This window comes from Anarrhichthys ocellatus, unplaced genomic scaffold (assembly GCF_004355925.1).
Source record: "Anarrhichthys ocellatus isolate YVR2014 unplaced genomic scaffold, GSC_Weel_1.0 scaffold11, whole genome shotgun sequence".
Classification (NCBI taxonomy): domain Eukaryota; kingdom Metazoa; phylum Chordata; class Actinopteri; order Perciformes; family Anarhichadidae; genus Anarrhichthys; species Anarrhichthys ocellatus.
In genome coordinates this window covers 10,903,324-10,921,852 of record NW_022280041.1, presented here as the reverse complement: position 1 = coordinate 10,921,852, position 18,529 = coordinate 10,903,324, and the positions used below count along the sequence as shown (strand labels likewise).

The following is an 18,529-nucleotide window of genomic DNA, read 5'->3' as shown; positions in this document are numbered from 1 at the left end:
ACACATATATATATACACATATATATATATACACATATATATATACACATATATATATATACACATATATATACATACACACATATATACATACACACATATATACATACACACATATATACATATACACATACATATACATACATATACACACATATACACACATACATACATATACACACATACATACATATACACACATACATACATACATACATACATACATACATATATATAGATTAGTGCAGTCATGGGAAGACAAAACTGTACCAAAACAGACTTTAATGGGCCAAAATGACAAAAGTGTGAGAGGCCAATTGCTACTATAGCACAAACTGGGACACTCACTTCTGAAGTTCTTTGCTGTCGTCTAGCAGCGACTCGAGATGTGCGAAGCCAAAGGCTCTGTAGAAACAGTTCCCATCTGGTCGCGTCTTGCGAATGTACGAGTATTGTTTGTGTAGGTCCTGCAGCAAAACCAGAAAAGAATGATACAAAATCAAATGCAAAAAGAGTATTTGGGTATGTAAGCAACATACTGTTTTGTTGCTCTGGATAAAAATACATGCTGGACTGTGGAGGAAATGCACCCTGATGTGGGCGCAATAACCTCAGACCAGGTGGTGCGGATTGACTCACCTTGATCTTGAGCTGATATACTGTGTCCTCCTCAGCGTACTCCCTCTGCAGCACCGCCAGTTCCTGTCTGTCCGACACTAAGGGGCTACTGTTGGCTATCTAGGTACCAACACAAAAAAATATATAGAATTGGGGCATGCACAGTAAGAAACTTCCCTCATGGGTGCGGCTGCCCTGACCAGGCTCTTCTTGTTGTCTGCACAACGGGATTTTGGGTCTATACGGTTACAATATAGACCCAAAAAAAGATGTGTATTTATATATTTCATTATACAGAACTTCATTTTTGTATGCATCATGTTCGTATCATAAAATATCTTGTTTCATTAATAGGTCACAGCTGTGCAGAATAGTATAGTTTTCTGAACAGGTCACGGTCGATGTCATTAGTTACTGGGCAGGTTTAAAAAGCAGTAATCTGAATTATTATTATTATAATTAGCATTTTCTATGGCGTTCAGCTGTATCTACTCATAAGCAGAGTTTTCCTGAATGTTTAACTGAGAAAAAACTGAAAAATAACTTGAATCTGGGAATGTTTTGATTCTGCTCCTCAATAAAAAGGGATATCTCACCTCCTGCTGAATTCTGTCCTGTTGAGCAATTATGGCCTCATCATATGCGAGGCAGTTCCCTCCTGAAAGACAAAGATGAATTAGGCTTCAGGTGTATGCCCGTGTTTATGAAGCATATCAGAATGGAAAATTGGTCAGGTTTAAATTTCAGTGGAACCATTACTATAGTGTTGGAATGAAATAAGATCAGTGCTGCAGATTTACAATACAGCTGCAAAAGGTACACTATTAAATACAGACATGCACCCATGTAACCTAAACAATACAGCTGGATTACCCATGGCATAATCAATGCACCTGCAACACATGTTGCAAAGGTGATTTAAAGAAAAAAATCAAAAACAATTGGAAGTATCTTGAATCATGTATTTGTTCATGCATGCACAAATAAATCTGGCAGTGTGGTTCCAGGTGGTGGAACAAACTGCACAGGCATGTTGCAGCTCCCAAAGAAAGGGCTTCAACGGTGGCAGAGAGGGTTAGTGCCTTCAGTGACACTTTATTAAGTTGTGTCCTGTATATTAATGTGTTTCTGTTTGTTTATCTTTTATTGTCTTGACATTAAAAAGAGACATAAGAGTTGCCCTCGTCTGTGAAACCAACATTACACTCACGTAAATAACGAAAATCATCAGATGGGTGACGTTATGTATTAAAAACGTAATATAATGAAGACAATAATAAAGCATCCACGAAGACGACTACACGTTCTATTCCCGTTTTCATCACATGCAGTCACCACACGCAACCACAGACGGATTCAGCAGTTAACACGAAAACAACTTAATCCACAACACCAGCTAGCGTCAGTCAGTCAGCTCAGCTAGCTCGACCTGTGCGTAAACAAAACACATTCTCGTCACGACGAATGTGGTCCGTGTTAGCAAACAAAAATGGAGAGTCCTACAGTTAATATTAAACGTATAGTTTTAACATTTCCTTAGGTAAACACTCTGGGACTGTCACGTACGGTTGCCCTGTCAGTAACTAAACAAGCGTTTTCTCTTTGTGTAGCAATGGTAGCTAGCTAACGTTAGCCAACAAGCTCTGGCCTCTGTCTCCCCCTCATCGCTGCATGTCAACCGCCTTCATTGCGGAGAAGGCAGCGGCTGAAACGCCCGGTGCACACTCGTGGGTACGTGGGCTTCGCTTGCGAGAGAAATGAGCGCGCTGTTAGTTCGATAGTTTATGTTGGAACCGTTTCTCTCACCCTCCACCTCTCCCTGTGATGATTCCTGCTGCTCCTCCGCCATCTTAGCTGTCGAGATCTGTTTCCTCCTTCTGCATGACCTCATTCATTACACACTTCCGGGCGAGTCTTATTTGTGTGTTTGTTTGTTTGGTTTTTAACAGTGGTACATGCTTTCATGTCAAGGCCCTCTAAACACAATGGGGTTTCAACCAAACTATTAAAACAGTCTTGTAAAATGTACATTCTCCCATTGTGATGGAACTTTGCAGCCCATGATAAAACCCTTATAATTGAACATCCAACTTTACCTTACTTTAATAAGAGGTGCCTGCACTGAGGACCAGGGCTGGATTACCAGCAACTCAAAGTGGGCAACTGCCCCAAGGCTCCCAGACCCTAGGGGTCACACTGTGTTTGCTATGTTGTAAATTGGTTCGTGGTAATTTAATTAAGTGTAAATTAGTTTGGTAAGGGTTTGTTTGGTAAAACTAAAATTATAACAGCCATGTGGTGTCCTCATACATTATTACCAGTTATGTTCTTGCCCTGTATGGTCCTGTGTCAAAATCTAGTTTAAATACCTTTTTAGTTTGTAGTTGATGTTATGCGTACATGGTGTTTTTTCTTGAATTAATTTGTACCACAAGCTCACCTTAAACTGCCCACCAAGCATAATGTAACAGGACACATAGACTACGCACCTAGAATTTGAGGAACCGTCAGTCAGGCCCACAGCTCATTTGGTCCTTTAGAATGGCCCTGCCCGGGGCACATTAACCCCTGCAAAAGTTCAACAGGAGTCTCAACAAACAATTCACAGGTAAGCCAGAATAAATGTCAGTGTACTTTCCCCTATTTACAAAAGAAAATAGTTTTAGTTAGCATCAGAGTTTTACAAAAAACATGCACATTTATTTCCAACCCATCAATACAAGCAGATACCCATACATAGCCCTTAAAATAAATGAGAATCCAGAAAGGAAGATCCTTTTTTTCAGAATCACAGTGGAATGCAGAGTCTTTCATCGTTCTGTCGTTTTGCATTAGGCTCATTCAGGTCCCTGCACTTTCCAGCAGTAAACATCAGGGGGCACTGTCTACAGCAAATACAAAACAGCACTTGCAATGGTACATATTTGTGTTGTATCTACAGAAGATAACATAAAGTATGTATACATGTGAGAACAAAATAATACTTCATAATTGCCAAAAAAGCAAAAGTGATTTTTTTCATATTTTCCCTATGGCACTTTGTTTCCCATATCGGGGCTGTAACAGAACCCAACACTGATGTATACAAACATATCCACTATTATTCATCTACAGATAAATAATACATGTTTGGTTTTGCCACAATACAAAAAATCTGTACCGGTTTATGTCAAATTCTCCTTGGAAAAGGCATCTTCTTGTCTTGGATGTTGAAAAAAAATCCAGCTGGCAGAAGAAATGTTGCAACGTACAGATACAGTAAGCTATGTCCACATTCATGGCAGCCTTCCTTTGTCTCTACGGTCTGGTGTTAAAGTCCAGATGTATTCACAAAAGTAGCAAGCAATCGGTCGAAAAAAAAGTAAAATTAAAATGTACATTGCAAACACGTGGTATTTCTTTCAGCTTTCATCCACTTTGTATGTGTGTGCATACACGGAGGTACACAACATTTATACACACCTATATATATTTAGTGTGTGTGTTTAATATGTTAAAAATACCATCCTCGCATAGCAGCCTGAACAGGGGACATTCATTATCAGTCTGCTATATGTGTATGCTTTACTATTTACTGTATTGATGATTTGAAAAATATATATAAAAGTATCTTTTGAAAGAAATAATTTGCATATTTGTCCAGATTTACAGATCACCAAATCACTACATGTATATAGGACACATTTTCGTGTTTTGTCTGTATGAAGCCTTTATCTGATCCAAAATGTCTCAGTGCTTAAAGTCAAAGGCAAAAGGACAGCAAGACAATGTGGAGGTATGCATGTTGCAGGTGTGGCAAGACAGCAACAACCCCACAGTTTGGATCAGATCCCAAACTGTGTTGTGTAAGGGAACCTAACACGGGTACAGCTACTGATACATTGAATTCCACTACAGCATGAATCCTCCCTCCTTACAGAGGTGTTGCAATGTATGCTGCTGATGTACCAATTTTCCCACAGACTGCACCACTCCTCCTGAATTTGTCGATTTCCTATTAATTTCGACACCCCCCACAAAAAGTATGTCAGCTGCATTCACCTGTTCGTTACAGAGCAACAGATTGCGAAAGACGAGCAAGGAATATTGTCTGCGGTTAAACGCTGTAGTAGCTGCACTGGAAATACTGCGACATTGTCTTTGTTTGTGCCAGTAATTCCGAGGAATACACAACACACTGTTGATCACAGAACATCCGGCAGACATTTGATATCCAGAAATATCCAGGAGATGCTTCAGAGTAGAGCTTTTCTTTTTAAGATTGTATTCTATTGCACCATGTTCCCACACAATAAAAAAGATGCAGCATTTGAGTCAAGATGCCGATTGTTCATACCTGACCACATAATGGTTTTCTTGACTGAAACCAAACATTGCCTGTGTATCTGCATTTGAACCACCTCCAAGACCAGAGCTGGCCAGTGTTGCAGTTTCACGTGTCATTTCCCAGCTGCTCGCTAAACTATCTGGGCCTTGTGGATCAGGGAGGCATGAGGACTGACCACGGTGGAGCTTGGCCGGGGTTTGGGTCTGAGTGTGCCATTAGTCTGCTGGTAGCGTGTACTGTGAGCCTCGGACACCGGGGAGCTGTTGGTCTCGCTGTCCTGGTCATCAGGATGCTCCTGACTGGCGGGACCCCCCAAACCTTCATCTATTTCATCCTCGTCGTCTGTTACCGGTGGGTAGCTCAGAGGAGGCTGCTGGTGTATCTTGGCGATGCTTCCTGGCTGTGAACCCCCATCTGTTGGGATAATGGCGCTGCCGTTCAGCTGTCTTACAATCTCAGTGGACTGTATCCTTGGGATGGCTGATGGCGTGAGGGGAGGGTGGAAACGAGTTTCCTGCTGCAACAACACGGAGCAGACACACTTTATAATTGCAACATCATTAGGTAAGTATGAAGAGGCTGATAATGCATTCCACAATTTGGTGCAATCAGGCTTTGACACTTAATACGCATGCACAAAGACACACTTACTAAAGAAATAGCGCTGTTTCTCACGTATGTCTCCACTCTGAGTCGGTTCTCCTCGTCTCTGTCCAGGGGCCTGTCTCTTCCCCTCCGCGTGTTGTTGTGCAGGACTGGCCTGCCCAGGTAGTCAAATGCTCCCCCTCCTCCCCGTCCACCTGAGAGAGTAGATGGGCTGTCGCGGCAGTTAGCCTGCTCCTGTCAGCGCGGGAAACACTGATCAGTATTCCCTCATTCACTGATTAGATGCATAGATTGTATTGTCTTTTGCACCCTTATTTTAAACTGAAGTGACTTGAAGCAGTATTAATTTGAAGGAGGTCAAGTCGTACTGAGATCATTTACTTCGAATGCTAATTAATCAATTAAAGCAACAGTTCAACATTTTGGGATATGCGTTTTCTTGGCTAGAGTTAGATGAGAAAATGTATACCACTCTTGTATCTGTGAGCTGGAAATAAATCTACAGTTAGTCTGGAAACATGTGGAGCCTAGCCTAGCTCATGGTGGTAGCAACTCTACGGGCCGTTTAAGAAATATTGTCTCTAGCTCAAGATCAAAAGGGCTCCCCATGTAAAATGACATTTGCTGTACTACATTAGATTATATAACACTTTCAGATTTCTGAATAATGTCCTAATAACTTCCAAGATGCCTCTTATAAAGAACTACGTAAAATCAATGTGTATACTTCCAATCAAGTGCTTCTAAGTCATTGGAAGCTTATGTAAGGAGGTTAGTGCACAGCACGTCAGCTCAACATGCACAAATGTCGATTTTGTCTACAAACAAGTATGTCAACATAAATGAAAACTTAAGTTCACAATAATAAACGGAGAAAATAACCTTCTACAGAACACCATGGTTCACGTCAGTAGTATGACAACACTATAGACAAAATAAATAAAAAATGTAAATTCGCTTTTTATGATTTAGCCGTCTGGCATCTGGACAGTAATGCCTCAGTCACCCAGCCCTGGCCCTGCATGCAGAGTTAGATTGATATTTAGACTGACCCCGAGGGAAGACAGGCTGGTCCTTAAGGTTCCCTCCACCCTCAGAGGGATGTTTTCCTCTGTCTGCAATCAAAAGAAGCAGACGGCTGGATTAGATGTGGCACTGGAAAAAAAAAAAAGTCCATGCCTTTTCAAAACTTCCAAACCAACTCACTTGGAAGCAGTGACAGATGACAGACAAGATGTTATCATTTGACTGCCGCAGTATTATGTATTCATCACAGCACAAATTCTAAATAAGGATCCTGGAATAAACCATTGTGTGAAACTTATGGGACTGGCAGCCTGAATCAGGTCGCGCAGACACACAGGAGAAAACACGAGACGATGCTGCAGTAGGACAGTACGCTCAGTGTGAAAAGAATAATTCAGTCTAGTACCGTTCCTCTGGCGTCTGTGCTGACGGAGTTCACTCTCTTGAAAGACGCTTGCCTGGAGAGAGTGCTTATTTCCTCACTGTGAGAAACGAGAGACAGAGATCAAAGATATTTCACTGTGTACATTTTTATGTAGTTCATACTGCATATTTACATTTTTTTATTTCGTGTTCATGCCTATTTTTTGCTTTTATTTTGCACATCCAGCACACACAGTCATTAATCAAATGAATTTCACACTTTGTGTTCCTCTAATTCAACTTAACACGCTCTACTGTTGTTACTGTCAGATGTGATATGCTTAATAACCCTGATTTGCTCCATTCTTAGTTGTTATTATTCGCACAATCCTCCCTGCGGAGATCATTAAGGTTTCATCTCGTCTTATCTCATCTTGATTTAAAAATTAATAAAATCAACATACTTCCTCACAGTGAGCTCCCTCTCCAGCCTTTTGTTCTTGCGTTTGTGATGACAAATGAGGGTGATGACGATGATGAGCATCAAGATCAGCAGCCCCCCGGCTATGCCCCCCACGATGATTATCAGCATGTTTTCAAACCCGCTCTGCCTCTGGGATTCTGTCAAACGGAGAGTCGGTAGGGAAGTTGGCAGGATTAGATGGATGCACACATTTATTCTCAGAGTAAAGTCAGTATGTGATGTTGACATTGCTGTCGTCTACCTCCCACACCAATCTCCACCTCCGCCTTGCCTACTCCCACGTCATTCTTCGCCACACACTGGTAGGTGCCTCCATCTGACAAGCTTAGGGGTCGCCCAAAAACTAGTGTTCCATTAGGGTGGGGGATGACACCCTCCGGCAACTCTCCCCCCATTCTGCATACAGAAACAAAAGAAAGATTAACCCTTGTGCCTCACTTGGGACAATTTTGCCGTTTACATTTTTGTCTGTGTTAACATATATGGCATACATTTTGGTAAGATTGTGAGGTCTTTTTTTCAAATTTTGGAAGTTCACCCTTTAGCGCCTATAATAAAACACAGACACTCACAAAATATCCCTATTAAAACCAAATAAAAACGTCAGTCACAGAATAAAACCATGCCTTCTATTAAATCAGACTTCTAATCTAGATCTGTGGCTTTACAAAATGTACTATTTTCCACCAGATTGAGGCATTTTCTCATGTTTGCACTATGGGGCAAATACATGCTGTTTTCCTGGTTTCCTTCACACACAAAAAAAAAAAACAACAACCTTGAATTCAATGAAAGTGAAACACAATATTGATATGTAGTATTTAAGCAGTTTTAAGAAGAGGACATTTGTATCCTCTAAGGTAACAAGTGGGAATCATTGACATATCCCAGCCAGACGAGTGGGCTACTGAATACTGAAAAGCCTCCCCCATTCCCCCCTCTCAAAAAATGGAGAACGCTTAATTCCACAAAAACAATAAATACATAGCCCCCGTCTTTTTCTGAACTCCTCTCTGCACAGAGTCCCTTATGAAGCTGCCATATCTGTTGATGGTGCAGTTTCCTTTGTTCAGCCATGTTGCTCATGCTGACCACACCACCATTTCTGCTTTTTGTTCTTTTATGATTCGTTTCTGTTGCACATGATAAATTAGTGAGAGAAGGTAACTCTGCATTTATTTATTTATCAACATAAAAAATATTTTATACTTTTTACAGTAATATCTTAACAATGGCCCTTAGTTGTTTGAAACCACTGTACAATTCCTGGCAGAGTGACTCAGGGAAGATCGATGAGAAACGTCGATGAGCAACACAGTCCAGGGTGTTGCCTCAGTGTTGTTGTTTTGAGGGCATGACTTGAGGTTAATCTCCACCTATTCACATGATCAAACTGCATTGCCCCAGAAACACTGGCTGTATTCCCACTTTTATAGGATGCACTGAAGCAAACCTAAGTTTCTATTGACAGAGGCTTCACTAACTTCTACCACCAGCAGAGAAGAGGAACTGTCTGTTTCACATGAAACAGCTCCCTGATAACATCTCACTCAAATCTACACATTGTGCTTCCTCTTCCTTCTCTCTCTGCCCCTCGGCCCACCCCAACCATTCTGTAATCCTGCTCCCACTAGTTCACCTCTGCTCATCCCTTTCACTTTTTCTTCTCATCCCCCTGTAGCTCCCTCCTTCGTGCGAAACTGTCTCATCTGTCTGCTCTCGGGACAAGCTGCAACACGACACTGTGACACCAGCTATTACTTCACCCGCCGCCTTTTATTGACAAAGCCAACAGGTTCGCCCACTGCAGCAGCCGCTAACACATTTGTATCTGTGTGTGTGTTCATGTGAAGGACCTGCACGAGTAAGGAGAGGTTGCTCATAACTCTTTCTCACAAAAACTCATTTTACCAAGGTGTGTTCCTGTGACTAACAGCAAGTAATATGTACATCATCACCTTACCAAGCACTTTACATTTAAAAGCACCCCATCTGTGTGTGAGGAATTCTTCCCTTGGGGCCTAACTGTCACTTCTCATGATTCCATGGGAGACTTCCAGTCACTTTTTGTGGCTCAAATTTTTTTTTCTCGCCAAACTCTCCGCCACACCCTGAGAATATCTTAATAATGCACCAAAGGGAAACGGCTTACAAATGACACAAGGTGACTCAAGCAGAAGAAGTCCGGCATCTGAGTCAAACCCTCGTCTGGGTTTAAAGCAATGTGCTGCATTTTTACATGACACACGCGACATCTGAGGCTGCCAGTTCCCATTGAAGCATGCCGAATCAGGACGTGCCAATGCCAGGACTTGTTTGGTTAAGTCACGTGGAAAGGGTGGATAACCACCTCCACTACACTGTAAAGTTATTTTAACCTAAAGTATAATCTGTAAATGAGGAGGATACATTAACAAGTAATTGATTCAGAATATGTTGTTGAAAGCAGGTTTCCTCAAACCTTTTGGGGCGAAGGACCCCTTAAAAGGACCCCTTAAAGGACTCCCGCTTAACCATAACACAAGTTAAGCATATGCTTATAACCATTTGTACTCTCGGTACTATTTGTATTCTAAATATTTTCAACTTAAATACTTTATAGTGATAAACAGAAACACATTTCAAGTTGAATCAAGTCAAGATAAGATTAGATAATCCTTTATTGTCCCACAGTGGGGAAATCTGAAATGTTATATACCTTTAAACGGAGGTTGATCTTATTCAAATCGCATTTGGACTCAGCATTTATAGCTTACATTATAAGTAATTGATCTTAAAAGCTTTCAGAAAATGAACAGTAGCGATACTGGCACAGTCCTTGTATATTCTGATATTTCAACCTAGTACAAAGCTGGCTTTCAGTAAATGCAACCATTCAAAAATATTGAACTTGTTGCTGTGTGTCACAGTCTAATCAGAGTTTCTATTGGCCCACAGCTAACATGGGCGGAGTAATGGACACAATATGCTTTGTTTTATTTACGCAATTGGTCCCCATCTGTGGATATGCACTTTGTAATGATACAGCACATTTCTACAGTGAATAACATGCTTTTTGAGAGAGACACGTCGTCTAGTCTGGAGCACACAGTTACATTTAAGAAGAGCAGGACTGGAGAAATAATAGAACCACCCCAGTCACCTGGAGGTGTTTTTACTTCGTCTGGCATTGACTTTGGCCCACGGGGATGACCTGAGTGACTGAACATCCCATTTGTACCCTTGAATGGTGGAATTGCAGCAAAATAATTGGACTAATTACTGGGTTAAGTTACGAGAAAAGTAACAGTGACCAGACACATCAGAGTTAGTCACACAAGTACCAGACAGACAGAGAAGGAGGCGGGTCCTAATGTACCTGATCCAGGTGAAACTCTGTGGTTCGGGGTTTCCTCCACTCACACACCTCAGGGCAGCATTCTCCAAACCAATGGACCAGTCTCCATTGTAGCCAGACACCTCTGCGTGCGGAGGGACTGGGAGGAAGAGCAACAATGTATCAGCTTGTTTAGCTGAGGCACGTGAGGGAAGAACAAAAAGACTAAAGACCAGGACTGAATGTATAGCTGAGGCTGAACAGTCAACCTTTTCAACTGATGCAGTTGTATGAAGGACAACTTCCAATGAATGTAATCAAGTATACAGCAACAAAGCCGAGGTTCATAGTCATAGGGCCCTGACAATATCCTGTAACCACACAATGGTATTAGGGTCTTAAGACTTTTTGTGGAAAGGGAATTTAAAATGGTAAAGAAATGCAAATGAAACTGAGTAATAAAGAGAGGAATATAAAGAGCAAAAAGTGATGATGAAGTCTCTTCCTGCTTTGAAGTGAAGCTGACAGTAAAAAGAAAAGAAAAAAAACAGGAAGTAAAGCTGAAAGTGCAACCAATGTTGAAACAGTTGCTTGTTCTTTGCATGTTTTGCATGTGTCCTTTTTTTCTGGACCAAGGGACCAATTCAAACCTTGTTTTTTTATAATGCAGCACTTCCTCTATATAATTCTGATGAATACTCACAGTGCACCACCAACTTGCTTCTGAGCCTGCGGGGGCCCACTATAGTCGGATGCCACACCAGACAGTCCAGCTTCTTGCCGTTCATGCTCCTCAGGGGGTGCAGGGAGTAGTGCGAGGACACCGCCCCGTTGTCGGAGGAACGATTGACGGACTGGCCAGTCAGGTCAGTGTCCCAGGAGAGGCGGGGAGGCGGGCGGGCTACAGAGCGACAGGAAGCGGCCTGTCGGTAGGACTGTCCCTCCACCAGAATCACAGGGTCCAGGGAGGAGATAGGAACGGCTGAAGGGGGGGGGGTTGTTACAATGTTTGGTCAGAATGAAGACAATGATGATAAGTCAACACAATTAGCAGTTGGTGTTGAATGCACACTTAGAATGAAGTATACAAATATTTTCTCAATCAGCGTCTTACTAAGAGTCATTATTCTACATGAACACAGTCTTCCTCAGAATTTATATGTAAGTATTTTAGTCATTTCCCATGAGGGATCTCTTTATTTGTGTTGTTGTCTGTGCTTTTCTCATTTGTTTGAAGTGGGCGGGGCTCAGTAAGAGACAGGCGATGTCAAGTCTTTCCTGTTTGTAAGTGTTAAATAATTACTTTATAATAATAACAATTTAAGTTTCTATTTCTTTCCTTTAACTGTGCTTGTTACTTCTTTAATCATAAACATTTAATGCTACAGAGAATAAAAGATTTCTGGGGCCTTTAAACTACTTTAAAAATAAACTAGTCAGCTAACATAACTTGTTATTTATAAAAAAAAGATGGAGCCCAGGTTGAAAAACTGAAATGGCATGTTTAGCCATGCAAAGAAAAGAGAGGCTGACGGTTAAAACGTGCACTGAAGGATGAGTAGACTGAGAAATACTTGTTAATTCTATTGAGTTCTTAGAAACTTATTATGGCTTGCTTAATCAAGCCTTCCAGGACACTTTGATAAATTTGGCAAGTGGACTCCTAGAACTTGTATTTGAGCAAACCTGGTCTAGTCTGAGAAAGAGATAAAAAACTGAATAATGAACCAATTAAACATACAAAGTGAATAATTGGTGGTGTGGGATAGTAATGTAGAAATGTTGGAAAATGAGAAAAAAGTGTCTCTAAAGTGCTAATCAGATTGAAAATCCAATAAAATATGATCAGGATTTATTGAAAAGAGTTCCTTGATCATATGAAATCACATTATGATTCCTACGCTGGTGATTATTAGCTTATAAGGGGTGTAATAAATGCTCAACTTGTCTGTGAAAACCTACTGACAAACAAGGTGATGAGTAAGTATGTTATGTATGTACAGGTGATTATGTTTATATTATATTATTATTATTATCAAGCCTGTAGTAAAACTCATTATGTCTTAGAATATGTGGATCACGTTGTGCAAACAGTCATATTGTTCCCCCCCCCCCCCCCATTTGACTGAAAAGTATTTTGCAATTAATATCAGTTTTCCTCCTTGAGCGACATATTGGCACTTCTTGACAAACTTGACTGAGCGAATCTTTTTCTATTGTGTGGCCACGAGGAAGGGACTCACTCCACACGATGAGTGACATCTCTCTGTCAAAGTTGCCGGCGGGGAAGGCGCTGATGCGGCAGATGTATTGCCCCTCATCAGAGACCTCTGCGCTCATGATGACCAGAGACGAGTCCACGGTGGGCTCGCTGCTTTTAAAGCGCACACGTCGAGACCATGTCCCAAACGCTGCAGAGAGGCAGAGAGAGAGTGTGAGAAAGGGAGAGAGTTAAAAGAACATGTGTGGAAGGATCAGGTGTGACACAAAAGAATTAGGCCCACCATTTTTTAAATTTATTTAACTATATTGATCCCTTTAAGGGGGAAATTTGTCTCTGCATTTGACCCATCCCTGTATATAGGGATGGGTGGGCTGCCAATGACAGGCATCCGGGGAGCCGTTAGGGGTTCAGTGTATTGCTCAGGTACACTTCAACACGTGACACGTCCCAGTCGAGGATCGAACCGTTGACCTTGCAGTTGCCAGACAACCCTCTTAACCCAGTGAGCCACGGTCACCCCTAAAGTCACCTTTCAGTTCCATACACATGCCTGCACTCTTGCTGAAGCTGACGTGTACATTCTGGGTGTTTAGTTCAGGGTCTTATCCGGCATGTATCACACTCACAATGGGTGTAAGCTTCAATTCCTAAATCGTTTAGATGGTTTTAAACCGCTGCCTTTAAGCACTATTAGTTTTTTGAGCAGTTGTGAACTGAAACTAACAAATCAACTTGTAATACCACTAGAACATTTGCTCACTGTAATGAGCATAGAAGATCGAGTGCTATGATAAAGACAGGGGAAGTTGTTAAGTGTTAAAATATTCTTTAAGAAGCTTTTTTGAGCATGCGGCAGAGAGAATGCCACAAGAGCCACAGTACCAACTGACCTGTCTGTCCATTAGAATGGTGTGCAAGGATGATCTGCTCCTTAGTGCCGTCGAGTTTCTCCTTATACCAGCTGACCTGCACCACCACAGTCTTACCAGGTGGCTGGTAGCGACAGGGCAGGACGGTCTCCTCCTCTGCCAGGGAGAGTATGGAATCGTTTGGAGGGAGATCCACAAAGTCTCCCCATATCACTGCAACTAAAAGAAGAGAGGAGTAGGTAAGTAATTACATCGAATGAGAAAGAGATCTGAAATCAGTCATATGGGAGATCCTGAAATTGGCTTTCAGTGTGCAGTCTAGTGATGCCGAACTCAACACCAAATGCCCTCCAGCTCTACTAGATCCCTGAAAGTGACCTTTGACCTACAATTACAATAGCTATAGGAAAAATAGCAGGTCACGAAATAACGCCATTTGCTAATTCAAAAGAGAGTAGCTCTTCGAGGAAGAAGCTCATATTACAAAAGCATGTGCACCTCCCACTGAAGAATATGGTCTAGCCTTTACCTTTGCTGACCTAGGCTGCGTAGAGTAAATTAAAAAAAAGTCACATTCATTTTGGTCCAACCTTCTTCTTTGTCAGTGTAGTTAATTAAAGGTTCGCTACGACATTCAGAGCATAATTATAGCACTAAACAACTATTAGCACTGTAAAGATATCGTGTAGTAATGTCTACCTGAGCAGGGAATGAAGTCGTTCTCCCTCTGTGTGTGTTGTTCTTTGAGTTTCTCTGTGCTTTGATTACTTAGCCGGGCTGGCCGTGTGTGCCTTTTAGTGCACGTGAGCGTGCTCCACTGGCTAACTCATGGCCGCCGCTCTGCACTGCGCTCATACGGCGTTCACGGCTGATAACATCAATGTAGAAGCGTAGCGCTCACCCTCCAGAACATTGTCGGCTCGGTCAGCACTGTTGCTTATGTTTGCACCTTTTTTGCTATTGGCCCCGTTAGCTGCTTGCCACCATCTCAGCCGTCTCCATGTTGAGAGCCGTGTGGAGGCAATAGATATGCTCAGAATTTAGTATTGAGCACTTTTAAGGATTTACTTTAAAGGAAAAGTTTGAAATGCCGCTTGCTTTCATCTTGAGTTTTAGATGAGAAGATGTAAACCACTCTCATATCTGTCCGTTAAATATGAAGCTACAGCCAGCAGCGAATTAGCTTAGCATTAAAGGCCTCCTCTCACCCTCGAGGCAGGAGAGCAAAAAAAGCATCCTTCCCGATACGTCTAAATTTGTGTTTCTTAACGTTTCAAAGTTTCAAAGTTTCCGTCCTATGGTTTCATGAAATACGGATACAGTGTTCAAAGAAGTTGAATGTCTACTGATTGAATTTGGTGAAAATATCACGGCATGTATGACAATACATATTCAGACTGAAAGAATTTCAATTCAAGCCAAGAGGAGCACAGACGGGGTTTAGAGAGTCCACACAGAGTGAAGACGGACAGGAGGGGGAGAGAGAAAAGTAGTTGTCGATCAGAAGAAGCACAAGGGAAGATATGGCGCTTGACTCGTTGTTCGAGATAAGCTTTCACAGCAAACTAACTGAGGTTTACCTCAGTGTCTGGACAGAGTGAGCCTTTCAAGGCCTCAGGAAACACACAAGACACAAAACACACACAAGTGTGTATTGTGGGTCTCACAATGCAACATTATAAACCACAAACGCTAGCGTGCATCTCTACTTTTCTTTTTTCAGTTTTTGCTGCTCTTCTCCCCTTCTGTTTGATGTAGACGAACTACAACGAGTCAGATTATATCTTTTGATGTCCTCCAGCAATCTCATGAAGCGCACGCACACTTAATGGGCAGTCACGAGATGCTGATTCCTGCAGCCTGCATGGAATGGTTTATAAGAAATTGCAAGAGTTTGTTTGCAACTCTCGGGGGGACATTCATCTTGGCACGCTGCCAAAATAAAATACTGTGTTGTGAAAGTTCTGCTAATGCAAATGAGTGGAATAATTTCCACCTAAAAGCCTGGACAGGTGATTCATCATCATGGTACTATATCACTGCTCTTGACATCAGCCTTGTGTTGTTGCTGGTGATTGATTCCCTTTCTGGGGGTGCAATTTTCTGATGACCATGACACTGTTGACACTGAAGGAAAACAGCTTGTAGGTGGTTTACACCCAAACACTAATAATAAATCAATTCACAACATGACAGACCATCTGTATGCAAGCTGAAATACAATAGGGCGAGCCTTTTCATCAGTAAAAATGTGCCTCTTGAAACATTTATCTCTGATTCTGTTTGCCATTACAAGCAATATAGTTATTGTGCAGACAGCAGTTCTAATTAGTTCTCTACTAATCAATTACAGGGTCTGTTTTCACTATTGTTTGATCAAGATCTAGTTTTGAAAGTATGCAAGTCACCATTGAGTTGCAAATATTAGTGGCAGAATTGTTCTCTCATCTCTAAGTTAATGGATTTTTTTTCTGTGAGTCTGTGGTTAACACAAGCTTAAGAGATTTAAATGTTTTGTTCTGCAACATAAATAATGTCAGTAAATATCCCGGGAATTTGAAGGTTTTGCGTGTTTTAAAAAAGGCGGCTAACAAGTGGCTAAATAAGGCCACGGAGGCTTTGCTGCCTTGTGTGTATACTGGCACTCTTCAGCGTTGGAAGCTTAGTGGTGGTGATGTTGAAGTCATGCGACCGTGGTGTAGTTCACTTATAGCCTAGCGTTAGCTTTTTAGCCCTGCCGAATGTACTTACACTTCAAAAGTCACAAAAGTGGTGTTAATTTGTGACTAATATTTTGCGGAACAAAATGTATAAGCATGATAATTGTTGTTTTTTGTAATAACCAAAAATCAGATGAAATCCCATGAACTGTTGGTCGAGGGAACCAAGTCAGAAATCGAAGTATTTGACATATTAAAGTTTTGACCTGAAGATGGCGCTCGATAAAAAATGAAAGGCCGCGCTAAAGCAGTTCAACCTGAGGGGGGAATTAATGTTTAAATGTTGCTGAGACACACCAAGTGTTAATACAGTTTTGACAACACTAATGTCAAAGATCTCATGTGTGAACAGAACATGTGAGTCAGAGCATTACACTGTCCGTCACACACTGGATTTTAATGATCCACATGGATTTCCCGTGGAAACATTGTTAGTCATTCCAAAACAGCCAACGTAACTCGTATCACGTTCACGGGTGCTTGCGTGTCTTATACTGAGCAGTTCTTACAGGTGTTGATTCAATATCAGATTTAGGAGAATCTGTTGAGATATGTCAGTGGGTATGTGATTCATGCATTTACCAGCAGACCTGATGAGTGTACTCTGCAGACAGGTGTGTTCTCCATGGATATGTGTGGTGTGTTTGTCACCCTGAGGTTTCAGACGTACGGTGGAATCTGCCTGTGCTGCATTACTGGACTAACACTCCACCTACATCTGCCTTCATGTATGAGATTGAAAACGTTTTTTTCTGTTAACTATCATTCTCTGACATTGTGTAAGTATTTCAATTGTGGGCAGATTCGTATCAACCTCAACTCTTTGCTAAGTAATAGGCTCATATACTGATTAATGTGAATGTGATGTTAAATTAAGATTACAATGTTACAACACAGCTACTAATGTGTAGAATATTGAAGTTCAAGACAGTAGACAGACCTACTGCATTTACAACACACACACACACACACACACAATCTTCCGAGAAAGGCCCACGAACACAGGTTCCCTGAATCAACCAGGAGGGGAATTGATCAACAGCAACCTGTTTTTCCAGAAATATCAGTGGTGTTCTCTTTAACAGCACTGCTCCAGCTAAGTCTACCATTAAGACAAGCGGGTCCACTGCCCCAAGTGTACAGAACTTGGCTTATGAATATGCATGAGATACTGGAGGACACCTTCCTTAAGCAAGAAAACTGAAGGTTACATCTTAAATACCTATCTTTTCTTAATTCGTAATGTTCTTCTAAACATTATGAACAGGCCTATTAGTATTATAGGGATATATGAAACAGCCTACAATGAGGTCACTACATAATTGTTGTTGAGAACTGCTTACATGCCATGACCCTGAAGGAATATCACATCTGACACCAGACAGGATAAAGACACAGACATGCTGTAAACTCTGAAAAAGAACACTGTATTTATGCATGATATCACTGCATGGAAAGCCTTCTTACCAAAGATCCAGAGGACACAGAGACACACAGACAGTCTGGTCGGCAGAGGTGCCATTCTCCTCGGCAGTTATTGTTAACTGTGCACAAGCTGGGACAATTTCAGCACTGAAATGAAGCTCATCAGTCCAGGTAATGGTATCCTAAATGGCAGGCATGCATGAAGCACTGAGGCGGACTCATGCCTCCATCCTTGATCCCTTCCAAAGTCCCGTCCTGGGCGAGGAATATGTTACAGCTGTAAAAACTCAGTCCTTGTGGAAAGTGTACGTCCTCTCAGTTTGGTTGCGTGTTGTTTTGTCAAGCACACGCCATCATGTTTGCCCTTCAGAAAAAAAGAAGGAGCAGCTTTACCTGTTTGAGATACACCTGTTAGAGCTACACCTCTCCCTCTCTCTCTCCCTCCCTCTCTCCCTCCCTCTCTCCCTCCCTCTCTCCCTCCCTCTCTCCCTCCCTCTCTCCCTCCCTCTCTCTCTCTCTCTCTCTCAGACACACACGGACCTACACACGGA

At 41.8% G+C, this 18,529-nt stretch overlaps 2 protein-coding genes across 3 annotated transcripts in view; both read right to left on the bottom strand.

Annotated features, from left to right (window-relative positions):
- LOC116385497 (ubiquitin thioesterase OTUB1) overlaps positions 1–2,518 on the bottom strand; it is a 24,432-nt gene extending 21,914 nt beyond the window's left edge. Inside the window, exons 1-4 of the mRNA XM_031851007.1 lie at positions 2,425–2,518; positions 1,215–1,276; positions 640–738; positions 349–467 (exon numbers count right to left, since the gene is read on the bottom strand). Coding sequence (XP_031706867.1) covers positions 349–467; positions 640–738; positions 1,215–1,276; positions 2,425–2,509 — 365 coding nt within the window. The 5' untranslated portion in view covers positions 2,510–2,518. The remainder of the gene's footprint in view (positions 1–348; positions 468–639; positions 739–1,214; positions 1,277–2,424) is intronic.
- A 13-nt stretch (positions 2,519–2,531) lies between these two features.
- nectin4a (nectin cell adhesion molecule 4a) lies at positions 2,532–18,450 on the bottom strand. Of its 2 annotated transcripts, none has more exons than XM_031851005.1 (11): positions 18,021–18,450; positions 13,855–14,052; positions 12,984–13,151; positions 11,444–11,722; positions 10,783–10,900; positions 7,666–7,820; positions 7,405–7,561; positions 6,984–7,059; positions 6,604–6,666; positions 5,597–5,785; positions 2,532–5,462 (listed from the first exon to the last, which is right to left on the bottom strand). In XM_031851005.1, exons 1-11 carry the CDS (start codon positions 18,073–18,075, stop codon positions 5,076–5,078), a joined length of 1,845 nt encoding a protein of 614 aa, XP_031706865.1. In that variant the 5' UTR covers positions 18,076–18,450; the 3' UTR covers positions 2,532–5,075. The 2 variants fall into 2 exon arrangements, with proteins under 2 accessions (XP_031706865.1, XP_031706866.1); XM_031851006.1 differs by having other exon boundaries at positions 5,621–5,785.
- Between the last annotated feature and the right edge of the window lie 79 nt (positions 18,451–18,529).

Bases quoted from the DNA above. Each gene is read 5' to 3' on its own strand.
- nectin4a (XM_031851005.1), bottom strand. From the start codon at position 18,075: ATGGCACCTCTGCCGACCAGACTGTCTGTGTGTCTCTGTGTCCTCTGG. The intron at 14,053-18,020 runs GTAAGAAGGCTT...CTCTTCTTTTAG, and splicing joins CTGTGTCCTCTGGATCTTTG to TTGCAGTGATATGGGGAGAC. The intron at 6,667-6,983 runs GTACTAGACTGA...TTTTGATTGCAG, and splicing joins GCACAGACGCCAGAGGAACG to ACAGAGGAAAACATCCCTCT.